The sequence below is a fragment of the Eubalaena glacialis genome, chromosome X (assembly GCF_028564815.1).
Source record: "Eubalaena glacialis isolate mEubGla1 chromosome X, mEubGla1.1.hap2.+ XY, whole genome shotgun sequence".
In the NCBI taxonomy this organism is placed as follows: Eukaryota; Metazoa; Chordata; class Mammalia; order Artiodactyla; family Balaenidae; genus Eubalaena; species Eubalaena glacialis.
Window position 1 is genome coordinate 72,026,898 of NC_083736.1, and position 22,869 is coordinate 72,049,766.

Below are 22,869 nucleotides of genomic sequence, written 5' to 3' on the forward strand. Positions count from 1 at the left end.
ATGGTGCTAAGTAAAAGAGAGAATGTCTGAAAATCTAGCCTGTAATTTTCCATTAATCATGTCCAATGTCAACCTCTTCTGAGAATGCTCAAAATAAACAGCCTCAAGTTCCCAGTTTAAAAATTGGCATTTTGATACATTCTAGCAGGAGGAACTGGGTGAAATGTTCTTGGTTTCTCACAAAGTCAAATTCTTGATAAATCAATGGCCCCATGGATTGTGATCATTTACAGGTTATTCTGGTCCAGGAAGATGGTGGGAAGCTGAATCATAGGTAGGGTGATGTCACTGGGTAATAGAGACTGAGAGAAGCACGACAGAAAGAGACGATTATGCTTTGACTTCCTAAAGTAATTGATTGTGAGGAGGATTGCTTGCCCCAGACAGAGCTTTTCTATTATAGGAAAGAGATTTTGGAGGCCCTGATGTGTGGTAGCAGCCTTTCCCCCAAACTTCGGAGCACTTTGGGGCGCACAGGGCAGTCATAAACTTGGCTGGAAGAAAGCTAGTCTCCTGGCAGAGCTCTGAAATTTGCCAGGACAGGCGGGTTTGCTCTGGAGGCCAGCACCAGGGGGTGGAGGCCAGAAAAGCAAGCCAAACAGAATGGTGCCAGCACTCCTTGAAAGGCTGGCAGGTGAGTTTTACCCCCAGGCTTTACAAAGCCCCTCTTACTGTGAATCCCTTCAGGGCATCTGGACTCGGAGAGGGCCATGTAAAGGTGGCAGAAGGTTTAGAAATTCCTTACTTTCCTGTCCTTGAACAGTGCTCTTGGAAGCTCATTGACGAGCTGGAGATTGGCAGTTGGCTCTACCACTAATGTAATTTTTCTAGGCCTCCACTTTTTCATCTGGATAATGGGGAAATGAAATTACCGACCTCATTTCTTATTGTTGCTGTGAGGATTAAGATTATATAAAGCAATAACAAGTAGCAAGCTTCCCAGAAAATGGCAGTGGTTATTGTTAGAGGCTCCGCATCTGGGCGCAGTGTCTGGCCAGAACTCTGCCAAGATCGCCTGAACTGTGGAAAGCAAGCCCTTGTTCTCTTCTATTCCCCAAGTATGGTTTGTTAGGAGCCACTGGGAGTTGAGTGCACCTGCTGAAGTCATGGGGAAAAATATAAGTTTCTTTGGAATGTCAAAAATTTTCCCCAGTTGAAGATCACTGCAGTATCTACGCAGGCAGCGCACACCTAGAGCTTCTGTCTGTCCTAGGCATGCTGAGGCGGGTTTCTGGCAAACACTTGCCCTCTGGCTACCTGTGTGACTCTGCAGATTATCAAGCCAGATGCCCCAGAATCCCTCACCCCAAAGGCTAAAAGTGAAGTATCAACTGACTGTACCGAGCCCTTGCTCAACACCCAGCACTATGGAACTCACAGCAGAGGGTGGAGGGAGGGAATAGGACTCAGGTCTCTTGAGTTGCCTGCGTGGGATAGTTGACAAGATAGCCACAAGTCTCTTCTGCTTCAGCCGGTGGCGAGCCTGCCACCGCGGGATCTTGTCTGCACTTGCACTCAGCTCCCTCCCCGCACAGACAAAAAAGAGGGCGGCTGGCCTGGGTTCCTGGAAGACAGTTTGCGCTGTGGGTCCTAGCCCTGCTGGTGCTCACCAACACGGAAAACTTTATCTCATTCATAAATAATTGCCTGCCATGTTCATTACTGCAGAAGAAAAATAGTTACAAATTCCTTTGTTTTGCTTGGGAAGTGATCAGCTTTGGTTGGTAATTGCCTGCCTGATCAAGAGCCATTTCCTTCATAGTTAACCAAACATCAACTCAGTCGGGCTCGTTTTAAATATCACCGAAAAGTGAATAGCCCCAATTAGGACAGGAAACACATTTTCCGACATGAAACCAGGACCAGAAACAGATTTCTCTGTGTTTCAAAATGCAGAAACAGGTTTGTCCGTGTTTCAAAATTCTTCTTTAGTGGATGTGAAATGACCCCGTTGGAAAATCCTGTTCTGAGTTCTCTTCAAAAATAGCTGGAACCTGTTCCTTACATTGATTTTAGGGTTTAAAACTTGAAATAAAATGAAAGGGAAGTCATGAACGAAAAATAAAATCCCTCTTTTCACTTTCCTTGAGAGAAGGAGAAAATATTCGCTGGAAAAATTACTTCAGAATAACAATTCTTTAGACAATTATAACTTGCACAGGAAATCGTCAAGAAAAACTAGATTTATGCGTGGTTGACTGTGATTTGGAAATATCAGGAACTCAGGAACATATTGCACCCCCATAATTTAGTGTCAAATTTTGATAAACAACGTGTAGCACTCCTTGGCATCTGGTTTCCCACGCAAGATCCGCGCACACTTTACCTGGTTTAGGGGTTTCATTACGGAGGCCCCTGGTTCTTCCAGGTAACAGAAGATGACGCAGCGGGGTAGCCAAATGCCTGATTCCTGGGTTTTCCTTCATTCCTTGGAAGGTTTAGCGCTCCCCGCAGCAGAAAAAAATGCTCGGGCGTTCATCCAATTAAACCGCACTGATTCGAAATCTGTCTTCTCGGGAAACACTCCACTCCAGGATAAAACAAGCATTTATTTTCTTGTCCCCGTAGGTCGCTTGGTGCTAGTAAAGTCTTCCGTCTTAGGGTCTTAGCCCTTTTCAATTCCCTCTGAGCTGCCCTAGAGAAATAAATCAAGTAAAAATCAAACATTCTGTTCTGCCTCAGGAAAATCATTCGGCCAACTCATTTCTGGGATTCCCTAGAGATTAAAAAAAAAAAAATATATATATATATATATATATATAATGTATATATATAATATATATATATAAATATATATTATATATATACATAATATATATAATATATATATAATATATATATATTATATATATGTATACTGACTCTTTCCTTTGGGAAGTGTAGGGCTTTGATATGTGCGCGTGAGGTCGACCCGAGGAGGGACCATGGCTCCCGAGAGTTTCTGAGCTGTCCAAGGCACCTATCATCGGGCACCTGTGTGAAATCGCTGAGACTGAATGGGTCCCTTAGTGGACCACCGGGAAACAGAGCCGACTGCGCGAGCTGGGCGCCGCGGGCAGAGCTGCTGAGCTGCTGTTCATTGGGGTTTGAAAAGGGTTTTCCAGCTCCTGGGGGCGGAGATGGGCCGATTCAATTTGTATGGTCAATCTGCTTGTGGTTCAGAGGTATTTTTCCCAAGAAGCATTTGCCTGCAGCTCAGATCAGAGCACAGCCGGGCAAGCTGCCTAGGGAGGCTGAGGAAAGAGGCCGGGAGCCCGAAACCTTGCTGCCCTGAAGGCTGAAATCACAGACTGTTATTGTGGCTGGCCTTGAGTCAAAGCAGGTCTTCTGCATGGAAGAAGGTGCAGGACCAGTCCAACACAGGAAGTAGAAGTGCAGCTGTGGCCAATGGGGGCCAGAACATCGTGTTCTCTTGTACTCTGGCTCCAGGCCACTCTCCTCTGGACTCTGGAGACAGCTGGTACTGGCATCTATGGAGCGAATGAGCCCAGCCTGAGACAGCTTTCAGACCAGAGGAAAGCCTGGCCTCTTGACACAGAGACCAACAACTTGTTGCCTCCTAGGTAAAAGCCCCTGCCTTACTGGTCAGGCTGTGGGTTTTCTTTGGGTGCCTCAGAGGAAAGGATTCATCTCAGCATCTGCCTTTCCTGTTAACTATCACTAGGCAAGTACATAAAGTTAGGGAGGTCCAGCAAAGTCATAATTGTTGGTTTCATTTTCTTCAACTGGGGGCTATGTAACAAGAATCCTGAAACCTTTACTTCTCAGGGGACCTGAAGTGGAATGTTAATCTTCTTAAAATGAATAAAGGTTAGACTTGGCCTGTCTTTTGAGGGTATGCAATGACACCCAAATGACCCAGTAATAGTCCTTCTCCTAGGCAGGGTCGCTGTGGGAAGGCCCCCAGACCCAGGAGAATTCATGTAGGGCAGATTAGAGAGCAAGGGAGCAAAAGGAAGAGGCTTGCATGCCTTGCTGGAAGGTAAGACTGTGGCCTGTGATGAGGGCAGATCTGAGAGAAGTATACTGAGTGGTAAGTGTCTAGCACTAAGAGGTGGCAGGAGGGCTCTGAACTGTGATACTTTCTCCCCAGGCTCTTCCCCAAGGAGCTCCAGATCATTGAGCCAGCTGACTTTTTGAGTTCATCTTGCACTCACTTGACTTTAATCCCTCACCCTCTGGAGGAGGCCTGAGACCCCAAAATGTGTGGCATTGACCACCCCCAGGGGAGAGGGGAAGGAGCAGCAGTGTGTGCCAAAGGACACTTTCTTTTATTCATTCCTGCTTTTTCTCACCAGAGCTTTAGTTAAGACACTGTGTTGTAAACCTACACACACACACACACACACACACACACACACACACATACACACATAAACACACAACTCACATACCTGCTTTCAAGCTAGAGAAGGTGACTACAGAAGGCATCTGAGTGAAAAGGATGTTAAGGAGGTTGCTGTAAGGTGGTACGGTTGCTTCTGTACAACACCCTCCTACTTATGGAGGCATTCTGGGGTTATTGATAGGGGAAGAATATAAGGGACAAAGACAGAAAGGGAGAGGGGAAAAGATGACTAAACAGAAGAAGGAGAGAGAAAAAGAGGAAGAGAAAAAGAGTTATAAAGACACAAACTGATTCACAGAGACTGAGAGAGACGGAAACATACACAAAGAAAAATTCAAGTGGCACAAGAAAGAGACACAGAGAGACACAAGGAAACTGAGACCCATTGAGTCTTCTATCAGTAGATGCCTCCATAACAGTTGTTTGACCTAGGCTGGCTTATTGTTTCAGGAGAAATTGATAAAATGCACTGAGATCTCTTTCAAAGCAAGATGCTCAACTCAAGCCAGCTCTGGTGCCTTGGAAAGCCCAGACATTCTATCGTGGCAACAGTTTATCAAGACACCATCTAGAGGAAAAGTGAATGGAGAATCTGTGTTGGATAAACTCACTCTCACCTAAAAAAAAAACATTCAAAACTGACTTTTAAATTTTTTCAATGGCAAAATGAAATGAGGGGGAATGGAGGGTGGAACATCTGTAAAAAAAAAAAAAGAAATCACTCTTGAAAATACTTCATATCACTCTCTACACGTATGTCCTCAGACATTCTTACTTGAAAATACAAACACACACAAAAACACATACATATAAAAAATGCTTATTGTGAAAATTTTCTTCCAGCCTTAAAAGCTTATTAAAACATTAAGAGACATTCTAGCTAATCCTTAGACAAAGGAAAAGAGAAGAGGATGTATGTGTGTGTCAGTGAAAATGACTGTAGAGTTTTAAGCTTGCCAAAATGGAAAGTAAAGACTAGGTTTCTTTTTAAGTTAGAGTTTTAAAAATTCATCTCCTTGTAATAAAATAAATCAGACAAGGACCATAATCTGAGAATGGAAAACAATTGTGAAGTGATACCAAGTGCTTTGGTATTTATTAAAATGCTAGTACACTGAACCTCCTAATCCGATTGTTTTCCAAAGAGTTACTAGCATCATTGCCTTGAAAAAGTTCAATAATCACTTTCCATGAGAAATATGCACACACACAACTTAAACGACTCTGGATTCATCATCATAAAACACACAAAAATGTGTATTACAACTTTCTATCAACTCTTTTGGTGCTGTCAGGTGAGTCAAGTTTTAGACTGGAGGTACAAATTCTGAAGTTTGAGAAGTGGCAATTATTTAACTGGCTTCACTGAGATGATTTAGTTGGTCCCCTAACTGAGCAGTGACCAGAGTGAGTTGCCTCCAGGGTGTACATCATGGTCCTGTGGACCCAGTTTATTAAAGGCTGGCATTCATTTGTCAATAGATGTAGCCATTGACTTTGCCCTTCCTTCACGCTCTCTTTCTCCCCCAGTATTAAAACGTGATGGATTCAGAAAGTGAGATCCTTGTTGTTTTCAGTGGGTCCTCTTTTGTATCTTTCCTTGTATATCTTTATTGCTTTATTATTAAGGCCTGCCATTTTACCCCTTGGAAGTATTGATCAGGGTGTCCTAACTCTAGAAATATTTATTTCATGCAGAAGCAGCTTTTGGCTAGTAATATTAACATAGGAACCCTGGGAAGGAAGATCGTTGGTGAAAGTAGCATAGGTTGGCTTTAAGCATAGGCAGGGTAGGTGTTTGCCTACCTTTCATGTTTTGATGGATTTAGGGAAAACCTTTCAGCCTAATACCAAATATTTCTCACTATCAATCAGTACTTCTGTAGATGTTAGATATTGATTTTTAAAATTATGTCATATAGTAGATAGTCTGAAATACTAGAACAGACATTGCAACAAATATCTTTTGCTTTATTTTTACAGAAACCTGTGTTTAAAAAACTACCAGGCAAAGCTTTCCCTTGATACACAAGGCAATTTCCTGCTTTTTAGCAATAAACTGAGCCAGGGTTCAAACGCAAGAAAATGCTCACATTGAGACACTACTGCAAGTAATACATTGTGATTAACACTCAAAATGTAAGAAAAAAACTCTTAACTTTTCTGTTTCTGAGCTGTGTCTTTTAGCTAGGAACATACAATAGATAAAAAAATATATATCCTTTGAGTAAGAAAGGATAGGCAAATGCATTAATATCCTCCCCTCTGCTTTAATGACTGCAGAATGAAACAAATACCCATGGAGATGTGTCCAAGATCACACACAGACCTGGCTGTTTTCCAGCTGAAGTGCCTTGTATACTGGCCTTGCTGTGAGCTTCACTCTGCCCCTCTAGGGTAAGGGTGGTGTCTTTCCCAGCCCTGCAGGCTGAGCAGGTTATTGAACCAAACCCTTCAGCAGCATTCAGATTGTATTTAACCCTTTGTCATACTATCTGAGATCATCAGATGCTTAAAGTTGCACCTGATTCCTAAAGATCTCCTTTCCATGGACCAGCTGGATGTCAATCCCAGCTGCCTTTAATTGGACATGCAATGCCTACTCTGGCAATTACCAGATCACTATAGAGTAGGGCCACATCTGGGCTTATTATTTATTTTTATTTCATTCATCTTCTCTGCCCAAAATTAGTCAAGAAAAAAATTGTCCTCATATTTCTGAGGGCAAAGCTCCTAGATCCAACATTTTTTAAAAACCCACCAGCCATAAGTTATAAATTGAGTAGAAAAAACTGGGAAAAATAGTTGCATGACTTTGATATAAAATTCAGTGAGAATGAGGAACATAATGAACCCAAAAGCAATGTTATAATCATTATCATAAGAAGGCCTTCATCATTTGATAGCAGACATCTGATGAACACATGACATGATTAAATTCAAAGGAATAAATTTTCCTTCAGCTAACTTTTTTTCAAGAATAAGCATTTAACTTCCCAATCGTCACCATGAGAACGCAATGAACACAGATAAGAATTTGTCTCCCTATTCTTTTTTCTTCCACTCTACCTAAGAACATGGATTAAAAAGTTTGGCATGCATAATTGAATTGCTAGATGCATTAAAGTACTGAAATCTTGAAAGATTATATTGAAGTAAGCTTATTAGAAGTTGAAGGATTCAGTGTGAGAATTACTTTTAATATTAATTAGACCAGTTTTAATTTTCTGGAGTGAGAACACAGCTATATGTTAGAGGCCTGTAATTAATAAATTTTATCTACTACTATAAGAAGGACATACACTTACATTGCATTGGTAAAATAGCAAAAATATCTTTCCAAGGATCAAGTTGATAAAATCAGATCAGAATATGTATTCTAACAGATGTATTTTCCATGGATCTTTGAAACTCAAATGCAATATTTTTGTTTAATTCACTAGCTTAATTTATTAAAATAGTTCTCAAATTTAAGGAAGGTGATTACTTTAAAGACTTCTGAACTTTTGAATCTGCTTTAGGATTTAAACAAAAGTTGAGTGTGCCAGTGTTAGCATAAACTTCTGTTTCTAGTGTCTGGCCACAAAGGATTTATAATTGTATAGTTAACATAAAGATTAACACATTCTTGAAATTAACCTCCATCATCTCTTTAATGTTGAAAACAGCTGTGCTTACTATGTTCCAGGCATTATGCTAAGTGGTTTGTGTATATTATTTCACTAACCCTAAGATATATACACTTACAGAAACATACCCTGTGATGAAGGTATTAAAAGTAAAAACAAAAGTTTAGAAGAAAGAGACTGAATGTTAAAAAAAAAAAAAAGACTTGTGTAAGGTCTCTCAGATAGAAAGTAGCAAAGTCAGAATTTGAATCAGGTCAGTCTGAATCCAAAGTCTGTCTTCCTAAGTGCTATACTGCTTGAGCCTTATTCCTTTTTGTCAGTTATCATAGTCCTAGTAATTTGCATAGAAAGTCAAATTTTCTTCCAGGTTTTATGAGTCTGGGATAGTGTGTAGCATGCAATTTCCCAATTCACAGAACCAGTAGTATTGAAGAAGGAGGTGGAAGAAAGAAGAACTAGAAAAAAAAGTTGATTTTCCAAATTTTTATCAAGATGAGTCTATTTGTCAGGATTCTTTTGCTTGCAAGTGATGAAAACCCAGCTGAAACTCATTTAAGCAAAGATGATTTATTTATGTAAACAACTTAGCTAGTTCAGGCAAAGTGGAATTCGGGTACTCAAATGATGTGAGGAAACTGCCTCTCTGCATTTCTTGACGTTGGTAGGCTTTTCCCCAAGAAATGGCAAAAATGATCATAAGCAAATTATTTCAGACTCACATTCTACAAGCTTGGAAGTATGCCAAAATATCTTAACCATGGGGAATGAGGATCAAGGGAGAGTAGGAAGAATAACAATTCGAGGAAATGATCTCTATCATGAAGTTGCTTGTACTTTTGCCAAAGTGTGGCACTAGGTATCAACCAGTCTCAAAACATTTTATTTTATTTTATTTATACTTAATATAGGTATATATTTGAAATATTTATATATTTCATTTAATGTGTTTCACTCCTTTTGTAAATTAAAAGTGACAGTTGGAATCCCTTCATATGAGTTTGACATCATCCCTTTGATTAGTAAGTACTGCGGAACACAGGGGATTTTTTTTCCTCCAGTCAGATTTAGTTTCTTTTATACATACGTTTTTCTTCAAGTAACCCATATTTCCTATATAGAAAACTAGAGACGCCATGAATCTTTGCCCTTGACCTGCCATAAATATCTGAAAAATGTAATGCTTTCAGATACATTAGCTTAAATCTGAACATCTACTTTGTTGCACATACAGTTCATTAGAAGCAATATTTTCAGGGCCAACCTTGTTTTGTGCATGTGTTAATTCACATACCTATTTATAGTGGTTAATAAAATATTAGAATTTTTATTAGAGAATTAAAAATCGCTTTCTATCTCCTTAAAGCAAGTTCGGATTTCATATTCAATAAGAGCTTTTATAAACCATATATCCCTTAAGGCACATCTATATCCTCTGTATCTCCATAGATTTTGAATATATTTAATTTGTATTAACCACAAAATTATTTTTCTTTCAAGAGATAAATTCCCTTCATGTTCCTAGTTATAACATTTTTTGGTAATTCAAAATCAACATTTTACTGTAAGGATTTTCCAATTGTCAACCAAAAAAACTTTATTTTCTTTCTAATGTGGGCATCTGTGGGTCCCAGAGCCTCTCTCTCTCTGCATGTTCCATGTGGGCTGAAGAATCTCTTATAAAGGTTTATGGGTGTTTCTGGCTGAAATAAAGAGAATGTTCAAAAGAGTCTTTCAGCTGTGGAAAATGAACTTCTATCATAAAATTACATCCCTCATGCCCCCAGTACCTGACAGCCCAGTGCTTTGGCAGCTGAACAGATCACAAAGCTGGTTCTGAGGCTTGCAATAACTTTACTCTCAGAAAAAAGTTAACAGGAATTAACTACAGCTTAGTTCAGTACACATGAGAGAGCTGAGCTCTCTGAAAAGGTGAAAATGTCAATAATTCGGATGCAGTTTGCAAGAGAGCCCAGGGGTGCCTGATTTCTTATTGCTGATGAAAAGCGCATGACCAAATCCTAAGCACACAGGCAGGCATCTCACATCTGCATGCATAAACATGCTCCTTGGAAGTGGTAGGCAAGTCTCTTCTTGACATAAAGAAGGTGTCTTTATCCATTTTAAGGAAAAGTAAAACTTAGCCCAGGAAGATATTTCAGGATACACTGGAATCAATTATTTGAGCACAACATTTTGAGGTGTCACATCCTTGCGAGCACAATTCCGATTGGTGCTCTGCTGGTGGCCCCGGAGTTCTTGGGCTGTATTTGCTGATTAAGTCATGTGAGTAAGAAGAGGCTGTGTGGGGGAATATTGGGCTCCAGTAGAGGCAGGGATTGAAGGTCCAGGTTTGCTCTTGATCATTGAAAGTGGTTATCTGGGAGCCTCCTGCCTGCACGGGCTCTTACTTCCCCACCTGGATAGGGAGGTCAGAGTAGCACAGGGTCCACTTAGTCTGAGACCCAGACTGTAGAACAAACAGGCCCAGAAAGTTTGTGCTGCTCTTTGTTTCCCCAGCGTACTCACTTAAGAGCAAAAGACCCCTATACACCTCTCTGGATTTGGTTAAATAATATTTTCACTTTTGTTGGAAAAGTGGCCCCCCCACCGTGGGCAATTACTTCGCATGTCTTTTAGTTTCACAATTTAATGCAAAACAGTAAGTTTGTGTATCCCTCCTCCCCACTAGACTATCCTGAGCCCCTTTCCAGTCAACCTCCAACCCCTTTCTATCCTCCCACTCCCACCGCCCCCTCCCTGTCAGTCTCTGAAGTGTCACGGTGTTTTTTTATGCTTCCAACAGTTTCCAAAACAAACAGTGGAGGCTACGACCAGCCGGGTATTCACTCAGTCCGATGCAACAGTATCTCCCAATCCGAGCGACCTGAGCCGCCATTAGGGGCAGGTCCGCTCCCTAAAAGGGCCGCGCTTGCCAGTCTCTGAGCTCTGCCAGGTCCGGGAATCTGGGACTTGAGGACTGATGTTCCGCACATGTCCACTGGGAGGGAGAAGAGCGAAAAGGGAAAGGGGACTAGACTCCAGAGGACTCTGGCTCCAGTTTAATCTCCTTTCATTCCGTCTATTCAAAGAAAATCTATACGTATATATAAAAATTATATACACACACATTTTTCCCCCTGAATATAGATTTAGAAATTGTTTTCTGAGTTTTCAGTTTTTTCTGATTTTCCCGCTTTCCCTCCTTTGCCTGTCATCTGCGCCCTCCCACCCTCTCCCTCCCTAACCCAGCTCAGGTTGAAACTTTGCAGAGTACGTTCTCTTCACCCTCTCCAGGGATGGCTCTGAGCTCTCGGGCGCATGCCTTCTCGGTGGAAGCCTTGGTGGGGAGACCCAGCAAAAGAAAACTGCGAGACACAAGAGAGGAGGCGCAACTTGAGCTGCTTGAGAAAGAGGGTGGAGAGGCGGAGGAAGAGAGAAGGAGCAGCGTCGCAGGAAGGAAGAGCGAGCAGCCTGGTGAGTACCCCTACCGCGGCCCAAACCCCAGCGCCGGCTACCATGGCTTGCTGGATCGGAAAGTCTCAGACTGGCGCCGCGTCGCTGCAGGAGGGCGGCTAGCCCTATCAAAGGATGTCTTGGCCCAGCGATGGCCGCGTTCGGGGCGGCGGGGATACCTCAGCCATCTGGCTGTAGGGGGAAGTTTCAGAGCCTCCAAGTTCAGCCCACAGTGTTGTGGTTCATTTGCGGTGAAGGGGAGGGTCCCCACAGATTTATGAAGCGAGACTCTCCAACCTCCCGGAAGCCCTGAGAGCCAGAGGGTGGCTGTTTCTCGGGGTAGGAAGCAGGACATGGACCCAGATCCCGAGGGGATTCAGCATCAGGGACCAAAAGTCTCCGAGAGAGATGAGGATGGGCAACTTTGAAGAAGGGTCATGCATTTCACAGGGCGCTACCTGGGCCCCTTTCTCTCCATCAGGGGGCCAGAGTGGGTGTTGTGGGGAATTTGGAGATCAGTCGCCAAGGTTCCCGGGGAAGAGACAAGGCCGGTCTGTTCTGAGACAGGCGTCAGCGAGAAGGGGGCGCGGGAACTGCGAAGCTCTCTCAAACTCTCAGCGTCTCTGTGTCCAGCAGAAAAGCGACCCAAGACAGAGCCCTTAGCAACTACTTTCTCAGGCTGTGGAGGAGGCAGCGGCGGCTGCAACAGCTTCGGGAGTCTGGAAGAAAAAGATGCTATCCAAGTGGAGCTTCAAGGATCCGAGCTGTGGAAGAGATTTCATGACATTGGAACTGAGATGATCATTACCAAGGCGGGCAGGTTCGGCTTTGCCCAAGCTGTTCAAGGGCCACACACAGTAGGCACTTAATGTTCTGCTCTCATAAGATGGGTGCCTCCAGTTTTATGCTTTGGTACCCTTCTCCCCATATCCCCACCCCAGACAGGTATTGGAAGCCAGTGCCTCTCAATCGACCAGACTAGGCCTTGCCTGGCCCATGTTAGTGGCTCGGCCTTTCTTTCCTGTACACCCTGATTCCAAGAACTCATTCTTGCAGCTCCTGCCTGTGTAGTATATGACAAAAATTAGACCTCCCAAGGCAGGTGCCAGATGCCACCCCCACATCTTAAGCTATGCCCAGGCCTTTCTGTTAATGCCTCACAGTTATCAGTGGACAATATCCCATCTAGCAGGCTCCCAGCCCACTGTCCTGAGCCCAGGTCAATTTGAGGTGGGGCTTTCCCTCTTCCACCTTTTCCTGTGCGGCAGCTTCTTCACATCAGCTGGGTAATTTTTGTGTGTGGGAATCTTCCTAATTTCAGTCTTTCCCAAATCTGCCTCACAGAAAGTACCACTGAAAACTCAGGGGAGGGGCACAGCTGTTTCTTTCCTACTTTTTCTTCTATAGCTTTTTATTATGGTGGTGATAGGAAGTGGGGTGGACAAAGCCTTGTGGTAAGGATATTCTGATCCACTCAAAAATCCTGAGTTTGTTCAATCAAACATGTAACCAACAATCTTTCCTCATGTAGCAAATCTCATTCACTGAACATGTCTAGAATAAGAAGAGTATTGTTTATTCCTTTACTTTTCATTTGTCCCCAACCCCACCTGGCTCCAAACGTTTCTAATAGCGCCCAGGTCAGTCGCTATTTTCTCTCCCACAGGAGGATGTTCCCCTCTGTTCGGGTCAAGGTAAAAGGACTGGACCCAGGGAAACAGTACTATGTGGCCATCGATGTGGTGCCGGTGGATTCCAAACGCTATAGGTAACCAGGCCCAAAGGAGGGTACCACAGGCTGGGAATGGGGATTCATATCTATGGAACCTGAGAGTGCTGTTTTGAAAACTCTACCATGGTAGGGGGAATTGCTCTCCTGTGGGCTTTGAGAGTTGAATTTTCTCCCTCAAACTGGAGTTCAGGGAGTTCAGACTGAGAGAAAAGCAGGCTTGTTCTTCTTTCCTCTCACTCCTGGATCACAGGTTCCAGCTGGTGCTTCAGTGTACCCCAAACCTCTTGCCTACCCACTGCTCTAGCCTTGGCTCTGCAAACTGCAGAGGGTTTTGGCTCAGGCATCTGGGAGGGAAGTTGTTTAAAGGAATTTGGGGAGAAATGCCTGGGCTTCTGGGGCCCTACCGGGCTCTGGAATGTGCTACTTTAGCAGCAGGGTCCTTGAGCGATGCCCTGATTTGCCATCCAAAGCTAGTCTAGCAGTTATCTCGCCTAAGTCTATTTTCCTTCCTTCCTTAGCCTCTACCCTGAAGCGGAGGCCAGGTCCGGGAGAATACAAGTAACCTTTCTCTTGATGTAAGCTCTCTACTTAAAGCAGGCTAAAAGTGGCCGAACTGATCTAAAGCCAAGAGGCCCTTCTTTGCTGGCAGCCCAGAAGCTCGGGTCGGCCAGCGCTTTAGCTTAGGGGTATGGGGGTTGGGCGGCAGCCGCCCGCACTCGGCCTGTGAGCGTTCGACTGAAGTGGGTGTGTAGCCTTTCTAGGAAACAGCCTGCAACGCACCCAATGCTGGGAGTGAGGGGCAAAAAGAAGGCTGGGCTCAAGAGCCTGCTGGGGCCGTAGCCCAGAAATAGCAGAACAAGCTGCTTATCACGTTTGAGCTGGCTTGGGAATTCGGCGCATAATTTAGCGGTTGAGAGTGAAGACAATGCGAAAATCAGCCCCGAGGCCGCAGCGGGCAGAGTTCCTTGAGGGTATTCTGATGTAAAACATTGTGGACAAAGGGGCTTCCAAGACTACTGGTCTGGTGGCGGTGGGCTGCACAGACACTTTCCCTCACCCTTCTGCTTCTCCCCTGACGCTTGTAGGACAGGAGGATTTTTCGGGCGTCTCTGCTCGGTAAAACGGGTTAGATGTATTTTTGTTGCGGTTTCTGTGAGGAAATACAAACCAGACTCTGAAATCCCATGACATTATACTTGCCCTGGCACTTCACTACATTTTAATGACGTATGCTTATTTACAGTTTGCTTTCTATCCCTGGACGCTCTTTGGAAATGAAGTTGTATCTTTTACTAGTTGCCTTTGAGATTAGCAGGCAAACCTTGGCCGAGGCCTTTAGGACCGGATCGTGGTAGCCCCTGCTCCTGGCTTTGGTCCGCTGCGCCTAAAGCCAGACTCCGCGCATTTTCAGGTACGTGTATCACAGCTCGCAGTGGATGGTAGCCGGGAATACAGACCACTCATGCATCACTCCCAGGTTCTATGTTCACCCGGACTCGCCTTGTTCGGGAGAGACATGGATGCGTCAGATCATCAGCTTCGATCGCGTGAAACTCACCAACAACGAGATGGACGACAAAGGCCATGTAAGTGTGTGCAATCCTTTGTCCCGAGGAGAGGAGGGGGATGCCAAGGTGTCAGCCGGAGGGTCACCCTGGAGAAGCCAAGGAGGTGTCTCCCAGATGTGCTAGTTGTAGTCTTTAGGAACTGTCCAAGTTCTAAGCCTGTGGCCAAAGTAGCTCTTGTGACTTTTATTTGGCATCTGAGAGTGCTGGGGGTTGGGGATGGTGAGTGAAAGGAGTTTGAGGACCAAAGGAGGCTTTTTAAAGCCAGGATGCCTGGTCTGGGACAGTGAAAGGGAATGCTTCCCTGAGCTCTCTGGCACTTCAGCCTCCCTGGCAATCACTGTGGGCTCTGATTGCCTTCCCCTGATGGGCACCTTCTGTGTGACATGGTATGGTGGAAATCTTCTCCACAACCCGCCCCCATGGAAGGCCTTTTCAAGTCACGTAGATCTTGAACCTTCTTCCCAGGTGCACCTCGCCTCTGCCCTGCCTGACCTGGCCCTGTGCCAGCCACAAAAGGAAGAAGGATGCTCCTGGGCTTAGGAGGTGGGGGATGTCAAATGGTTTCCCATCAGTTACCTAAGCCCAGAGAACTTATGGCAGGCAGTCAGATCCCAATAACACTTGGGAACATCACATGGTCACCCACATTTGAAAGCAGGAAAGGACCCCAACTGGAAATGGAATCACTGCTTCTTGGTGCGCTGTGGCGCCCTGTTCCTGAAACCCCTTATGCCTGAAGGCCTCTGTCCAGGGCCAAATGGCAAAGAAAAGTCCTTGTGTGTGGCTAGCCTAGGCTTTCTGGTTTAGCTTCACTTTTGTGTGGGAAGGTTGGGGGTGCTGATGAGAGGGGGCCAGTGTGGGGGAGGGGAAGCCAATTACTAGGCAGCATTTGACCACTGATTTCTCCTCCAGATTATTCTGCAGTCCATGCACAAGTACAAGCCCCGTGTGCACGTGATGAAGCAGGACAGCAGGGTCGACATGTCCCGGATTCAGTCCCTGCCTGCTGAAGGGGTTAAAACATTCTCCTTTAAAGAAACTGAGTTCACCACAGTGACAGCTTACCAAAACCAGCAGGTAAAGCCAACTAAGTCCCAGGCAAGCAGGGATGGCTCCAGAGAAACTTTAGGGAAAGAGTGAAGCTGTACTATATGGATTGAATTTTCCACAATTAAAAAGAAATTCATAGCCTTATTGCATTGTCATCAAGGCAAGTTTGATTATGAATTGTGTGGATCTTGTGTTAGAAAGGATAGAAAGGAGAGTAGAACAAAGAGTGTCAGGAGAGAAAGGAGATAAAACATTCCAAATTTGACTTAGCAATATGCTTACGTTTATTTAACATGCCATATTACATGTTGAAAACTTGTGTGGCTGTTGTAACCATTAAAAGCAACAGTGGCAGTGTTTTTACTGAGGGCACTGACTTTATCTTTCTTTCTCTTTTGAATCCATAGATTACCAAACTGAAAATAGACAGGAATCCTTTTGCTAAAGGATTTAGAGATCCCGGAAGAAACAGGTAAACGATATAACAGTCACATCTAATATTTATATAGCCCTTTTCACATGTATAACAGCTAAGGAAACTGTGGCTCAGAGACTGAGAGTCTCCAAATTTTGTAACTAATAAATAGGTAGTAAGAAAGAAACCTGGACGTTTTGTCTTCAAAATCTTGCCTCCTCCCACTCCCTCCCCAACCTACTTTTAAGATATTGCTTATTCTAGATTCTTAGGTTTTTATTCAGGGAATAATCACTGGGAATTTTATTCAGAAGTCTATCTATAAAAGAAAAACATTTCAGATATTCACCCCTAAAAACTATTATAAAATAACTCAAAAGCTTACACAAATTATTATTTTCAGGAATTGCATTCTGGACTTGCTAAAGTTTGAATCTCTTTTTCAGAGGTGTATTGGATGGGGTTTTAGAGACCTATCCATGGAGGCCTTCTCTCACTTTGGATTTTAAAACTTTTGGTGCAGACACACAAAGTAAGAAAAGTTTTATTAATTTTTATTTTTAAATGTTAATGAAATAACAACAGCCAGAACCTCTGTACAAATACTACACAAGTGGATAAGTACATGCCAGAAAATGTGTGTTTAAAATCAAGTGGGTGTATATTTATCCTGATGAGATAAGAAGCAAAAAGGGAGGGTAACTGTCAAGAAGGAAAAGAGCATAAACGTGGTAATGGTGGATTTACTGACTTGTGTCTTCTTGGGTTATCATACATCCTGAAAGCTATAGAAATCACTTGGATTCTTCAGCATCTCACTATCTCATATTCTTTAGGATCTGCCTGTGGTGCACTAGTGGTCTTATTTGCAAACATGTTAGATATTGAAATAAATATTTTATGAGAAACTTTCAGCACATGATAAAAATGACTCCCATTAAATTTCATCATCACTTGACTCTAATTTTCCTTTTGTTGTGACTAGGGAAAATAAATGTTGAAAACAATACTAAGCCATGGCAATTAGTTTAATTGCCATAAGCATTTAAAATATTTGCAAGGTATTTGTTCTCAGGTAGTACATTACATGACTAAATAATAATTTGACAATGCAGGCTTTCTGGTGGAAGAATGCATACCTTCATTTACTCTGATATTTAAGGATAAATAGAAGATCTTTATTCGTGAGCAATATGGAATCATTTTACCCTTTTGTCTTTACTCCATTAAAGTTGTTTGTCTTTAAACATTAATTGAAGGTTACCATCACATTATAGTTAGCTTGAATTTTACATGATACCATAACAACTAATTGAAATGTGAAGAGATCAAGTCTAATCATTTAGTGAAATATTTCACTCAGTTGACTGTATTAATTTGGTTTAGAGAGTTGCATAGAAAAATATGAACACTTATTTGATAGTATCACTTTAATAGAATCTAGGCAGCATACTTTTAAAATATCCGAGTCAACACATGGTGCACTAATTTAAAAATAACGCTAACCATGATCATTAATTGATAATTTTAAATACACAGTTTTCTTAATTATTTAAAATGTCGAGAATGCTCTCAAATTGCAAAGAAAAGGGGTACCAGTTTTTTAAAATAACTTTTGGATGTTTAATTATAGAATATATTTGCCACGCTGTTGATAAAGGATTAGGCTATGTCTGTATATAAAAATAGTTAAGAAAAACAGTAGCACCTGAAAAAAAAACCCCACAAAATTTGATCAAGTTCAGTCAATAACCAGTTTTTTAAAAATTTAAATACTTACAAATATAAAGTGTAAAGTCTAGATTTTCCTGGACCTTATATCTATCCCTAATTTTAGTAGATGCTAGGCAACCATAAAAGATCACCTGGCAACATTGATATGAACACTTTCATTTTCATCTTGGTATTTTTACCTGCAAAACTGTCTTTTACTCTTGATATAGTACACTGTGGAACTTTCCCCATCTATGATTTTCATATAAGAAAAAACCTAATATATTTAAATGTTATTTTAATTTATAAAGATTACTTTCATATGCACTGATTTTTTAATCAGACTGAAGCTTTCTATAAAATCTCAGAAAAAACAATTTGTTCAATTTAATCAAGTGCTTATTTTAGTAATTTTTTATGGTTAAAAAAACAGCTTTTACTTGTAAGATATAATTGGCTCTGGATCATATTTAATTGGGCTTCTTTTGTAATTCGCTGAATAAATGTTGTTCAAGTGCCTAGTATAGTTCTAAAGCATAGTGAATGCTCAATGCATGATACATAATAATAATGCCAAAAGTAATAGTGGTAGTAGTAGAGATACCATATTCAACTTTGGTCAGAGGAATGTTCTTTTCCAAAGAACTTAAAATAACTGTGAACTTGCAAGGAAAGCTAATCTAAGAATGAAGCAGGGATAGTTATCGACATGATTACTGATTCAGTAGGAACATTTAGTTCATTGTTCATTGACTGAATTGTCATTCACAGGTGGAAGCAATGGCTCATCTCCAGCGACCTCTAGTGGAGGGGCTCCCTCTCCTTTGAACTCTTTGCTTTCTCCACCTTGCTCCCCTCCAACATTTCACATACCTACAAGCTCCCTTGGAATGCCCTGTCCAGAGGCGTACCTACACAATATCAACCTGCCCCTTTGCTACAAGATTTGCCCAACTAATTTTTGGCGACAGCAGCCTCTTGTCTTGCCTGCTCCTGAAAGGCTAGCAAGCAGCAGCAGTTCTCAGTCTTTAGCCCCACTCATGATGGAAATTCCCATTTTATCTTCCTTGGGGGCCACCAATTCAAAATACGTTTCATCTGAAGACTTCAATGGACAGTGTCAACAAGCATCTAATTCTTCCAATCAAATGTTGTATGGATTACAGGCACCTGGAAATATTTTATCACCCAACTCCATTGCCCGGGAAGCAATTGGTTGCTCTTTCCATCCTTCCTATGGCTTTTATAGGTACAACTTCTCCATGCCATCTAGACTGGTAAATGCTACCAACCATCTCAAAGTGAATGACAACAGTCAAGTTTCTTTAATAGAAGGCAAATGCAATCATGCTCATTGGTATCCAAAAATTAACCATTGCCTTTAATGGAATAGTCAAGTTCCTAAAACAATTACATGTAAGCATATATTTTCTTTATTTGTAGCCAAAAAAGGTCAAGAGCTAATGGGCTTAAAAAGCTTCATTATCAGAGGGTATTCCTCTGTTCTGCATTTAAAGTGCCTTATGATATGTTCGTAAGAAGGCTGATTACAGTAGCCTTAGGCCTCAAAATAAGATACTCAATAAATATTGTTTGATGAGGTAGATAACCAGAGAAAAGTGACTTCAGGTGACGAAATCTCTAATTACAGTGAAGCCTGTTTATCACATCAGCTGCCTCTTGCATATTGACAGTGACCAAAGGAAGGTGGATTTAATTCCTGTGAAGGTAGTGAAACAATTACAGTTTTTTTCTATAAATATTGGCTTCATTGTAATTATCTATCTAGTAACTGTAGAAAAAATTTCATTGTTCATTTGCTTTATACTTTTATACTCTGCTGTTGAAGGAACTACTAATCTCAATTTTAAGGTACAAATAAAGACATAAACATTCTAATATTAATATTTGCAGCCTAAGGACCATTTAATCCTGAAGGAACACAAAGATTAAATGAGAAGCAAAATATTCTAAATAAATTTGATCTTTTATTCTCTTTTATTTTTTGGGTAATTCTCAGATGATGCTTGTTTACTTAGTCCTTAACAAACCCAGTATTTTATATACACAGTTTACAAAAACAAATTGTTGTAGCTCTCCAAAAAGACTGAGAAGTTATGATTTGAAGGGAGAGAATATATTTGAATCCATAAATATGAAAACATCATTACAATGGTACAATTTAATTTCAGTCCTCTGCGTCAATCATGGTAAATTGGACAAAAGTAGTGTAACATAAATGAGACTTTATTTCAGGCTATGAAGTTGAAAAGTTTCCTTTCACCTGGTCCTAAATTTTCTGAAAAGACTTGTTAAGTATAACATATATATAACCTCTATATCCTTAAGATGAACTGAATTTTAATTTTTCATGCTACTAGCTCTACAATTTATTAAGCCAGGGCCCTTCATATCACAATGGTATGACTTAACAAACTAAACACACTGATAAACTGCTTTTTAAAAGTTTTCCAACACATATTAGGGAGAGCATGTCATTATTATTTATTTGCTCAAAATGTTTTTTCCTCTCAAATGTACCTTATAAATATACCTTCTTATATATGTATTAAAATGATATGCCCCTTCACTTCAGGGCTTAGGCATAGAACGGCACATAGTTACATTCAAACTGAGTATTCTAGTCAAGATGAAATATTATTTATGGCCCAGACTAATTAGGTACCTGCTATAAAAATCTTTGAGGCAGAAAGCCTGTACTACCCAAATTTATCAAATCAAGGATTAAAGTAGAAAGTACACTTTATTTCTGTCTACTCCAAAACAGGAAAGCTGTAGGCTAACTTTTACCACTAAAATAAATTATGATTTTTTAAAGCAGAAACTCCCACATCAGATTATAGTGAAACTTATTCTGATGGCAGATACTTAGCAACTAACAACATAAAGTGTTTGATTGCAAAATCCAGAAAATCTCTGGGTTACTTTTTAATGATTATTTACGAGACGGCATTAATTTTGTAGCTGCTCAAGTACATATACCCCATACTTTATATTTCAGATAATTTTTCTATATGTAACCCATATAAAATTGATAATACAGAACTATATGTGTAAAGGTGATTTATATTAAGGGGCAAAAACTTAAAAGCTAGAATCTAGACATCTATTTTAAGCTGTTTTTAAATAATGTTCATAAATTGTCATTTCATACTTTTAATTGAAAAAGAAGAAGTAACCAAGGGAAAATCTTTATAGAAAATTAGACTTGGAAGAGACCTTAAGAAGTTCAGTAAGCAGTCCCCTATTTTCTGAGCAAGTTACTCATCTGCAGGAAACAGACGAGTAACTTGCTAACAGCTCTAATTCATGCACAATTTGTATTTAGTGCCCTTACTATTTTATATTAAATAAATTATTACTACCCAATAGGATGGTGCAAAACTTGAGTAACTTGGTAAATTGAGGCTATGATTATGGAATAAAAAACAAAATGCTATGGAATTATATTAATTTCAACTGTGTCAACTAAATATTAGGTTTGCTTTAAAAACCTACAAAAATCTAAAGCCACTCTAGTTAGATAAGGTATGAAATAGTTAGCAAATGAAAGTGGCCAAATGATACTTAGTAGACTCCCAAGTCTAATAATTAAAACTGGTATTTCCATTTGGTTTGACCATATATATATACATCCACCCTTTCATCCCATTCAAAAGAAATCATTTTAATTCAGTTATCTAGATTTATAAAATCTGATTCTTAATCTGACCTAGTTATGTGACTTACCCCAAATAAATCTAGAGAAAATAAACTTTTCCTCAACTCTGTAAAATTTGTACATTGAGTCAGGAAATAAGTGAATGTTGCCTTATCTTTGCACAACCTCCAGTCAAGCTGAGACCTATAGTCAAATTCCCATGTCAGAAAGGTTCTACTTTGTGAAACAGTCAAGATGAAATCAAGGGCTTGAATTCAAGTTTGAGCCTGTTTGCAGAACATATGTCTAAGTGGATAAATCCTCTATTCATTACGTTTTACTCACCAAAATATAACTTTAGGTAACAAACTTAGAACATCAAAACCGTTATTTGTTTCACTAAGCAGAGGGGTTATGCCCTGTGGACATTACATTTCAAATTCTAATACATAATTCTAGATTACATAATATTAGAGTCTTCAAACATTAATATCATTGCTCCTATTCACTGTATTACAAAAATAAAGAGTTATATTTTCTTCAAGCTATGAAGGTAGATATTCATGATATTTCACTGCTATTAGGCATGGGTTATACATACAGTCTAGGAGTAGACATGACTTCATTCTTCTTTTGTGAGGTTTAAGTATGTCTATGGCACAAAAAGAAATGAACAATTAGAATCAGCAAGGGATGAATCAGTGAATCAGTCTTTGAATGATCAGAGTTCTATGTGATGACAACTTGAAAAAGTGCCAACAATGAATAAAGACAAGCATCTTTATTGGACATTATGGAAGATTTCCCTTTCATTATCCTAATCATTTATAGTATGCACATTGGGGAAAATCACGGTGCACATAAAGCTGGTAACATGTATCTTTTAACAGTTACTGATGAATGCTAAGCCAAAGCATAATTGAAATAAAAGTTTTGTACAAATATGTAAAATATATTTTACAAAAATATACAAATATTCTAATGACAAATCTAGATGCTTTGAGACAATAGTGCTATATGTCCATGTATATAGTAGGGTAATACACAGTTGTTATCCCTTTATTAAACCTCAATAACAAATACTTTCCTTATTTGAATATGCAATTTGATAAATTCCAGATGTCACACTATAATTTATATAACCAGTGGGGTTTTAGTTTAGTTTTGTTTTAAAATAATTTATACTATGTTGCTTTTTCTCCCTCCTCTTCTCAAAATAAAGGATGCTATGAAGAACATCTAATCATTGCATACTTATATTATTAATTACATATACTTGTGTGGAAAGGCAGATTTAAAT

At 40.6% G+C, this 22,869-nt stretch overlaps 1 protein-coding gene across 1 annotated transcript; it reads left to right on the forward strand.

Annotated features, from left to right (window-relative positions):
• The first annotated feature begins 11,273 nt into the window (after nt 1–11,273).
• TBX22 (T-box transcription factor 22) lies at nt 11,274–19,293 on the forward strand. The gene is made up of 8 exons (XM_061178855.1): nt 11,274–11,451; nt 12,067–12,250; nt 13,097–13,198; nt 14,574–14,748; nt 15,643–15,807; nt 16,188–16,252; nt 16,642–16,727; nt 18,680–19,293. The coding sequence occupies exons 1-8, from the start codon at nt 11,274–11,276 to the stop codon at nt 19,291–19,293; spliced, it is 1,569 nt and encodes a 522-aa protein (XP_061034838.1).
• The last annotated feature ends 3,576 nt before the right edge of the window (nt 19,294–22,869 follow it).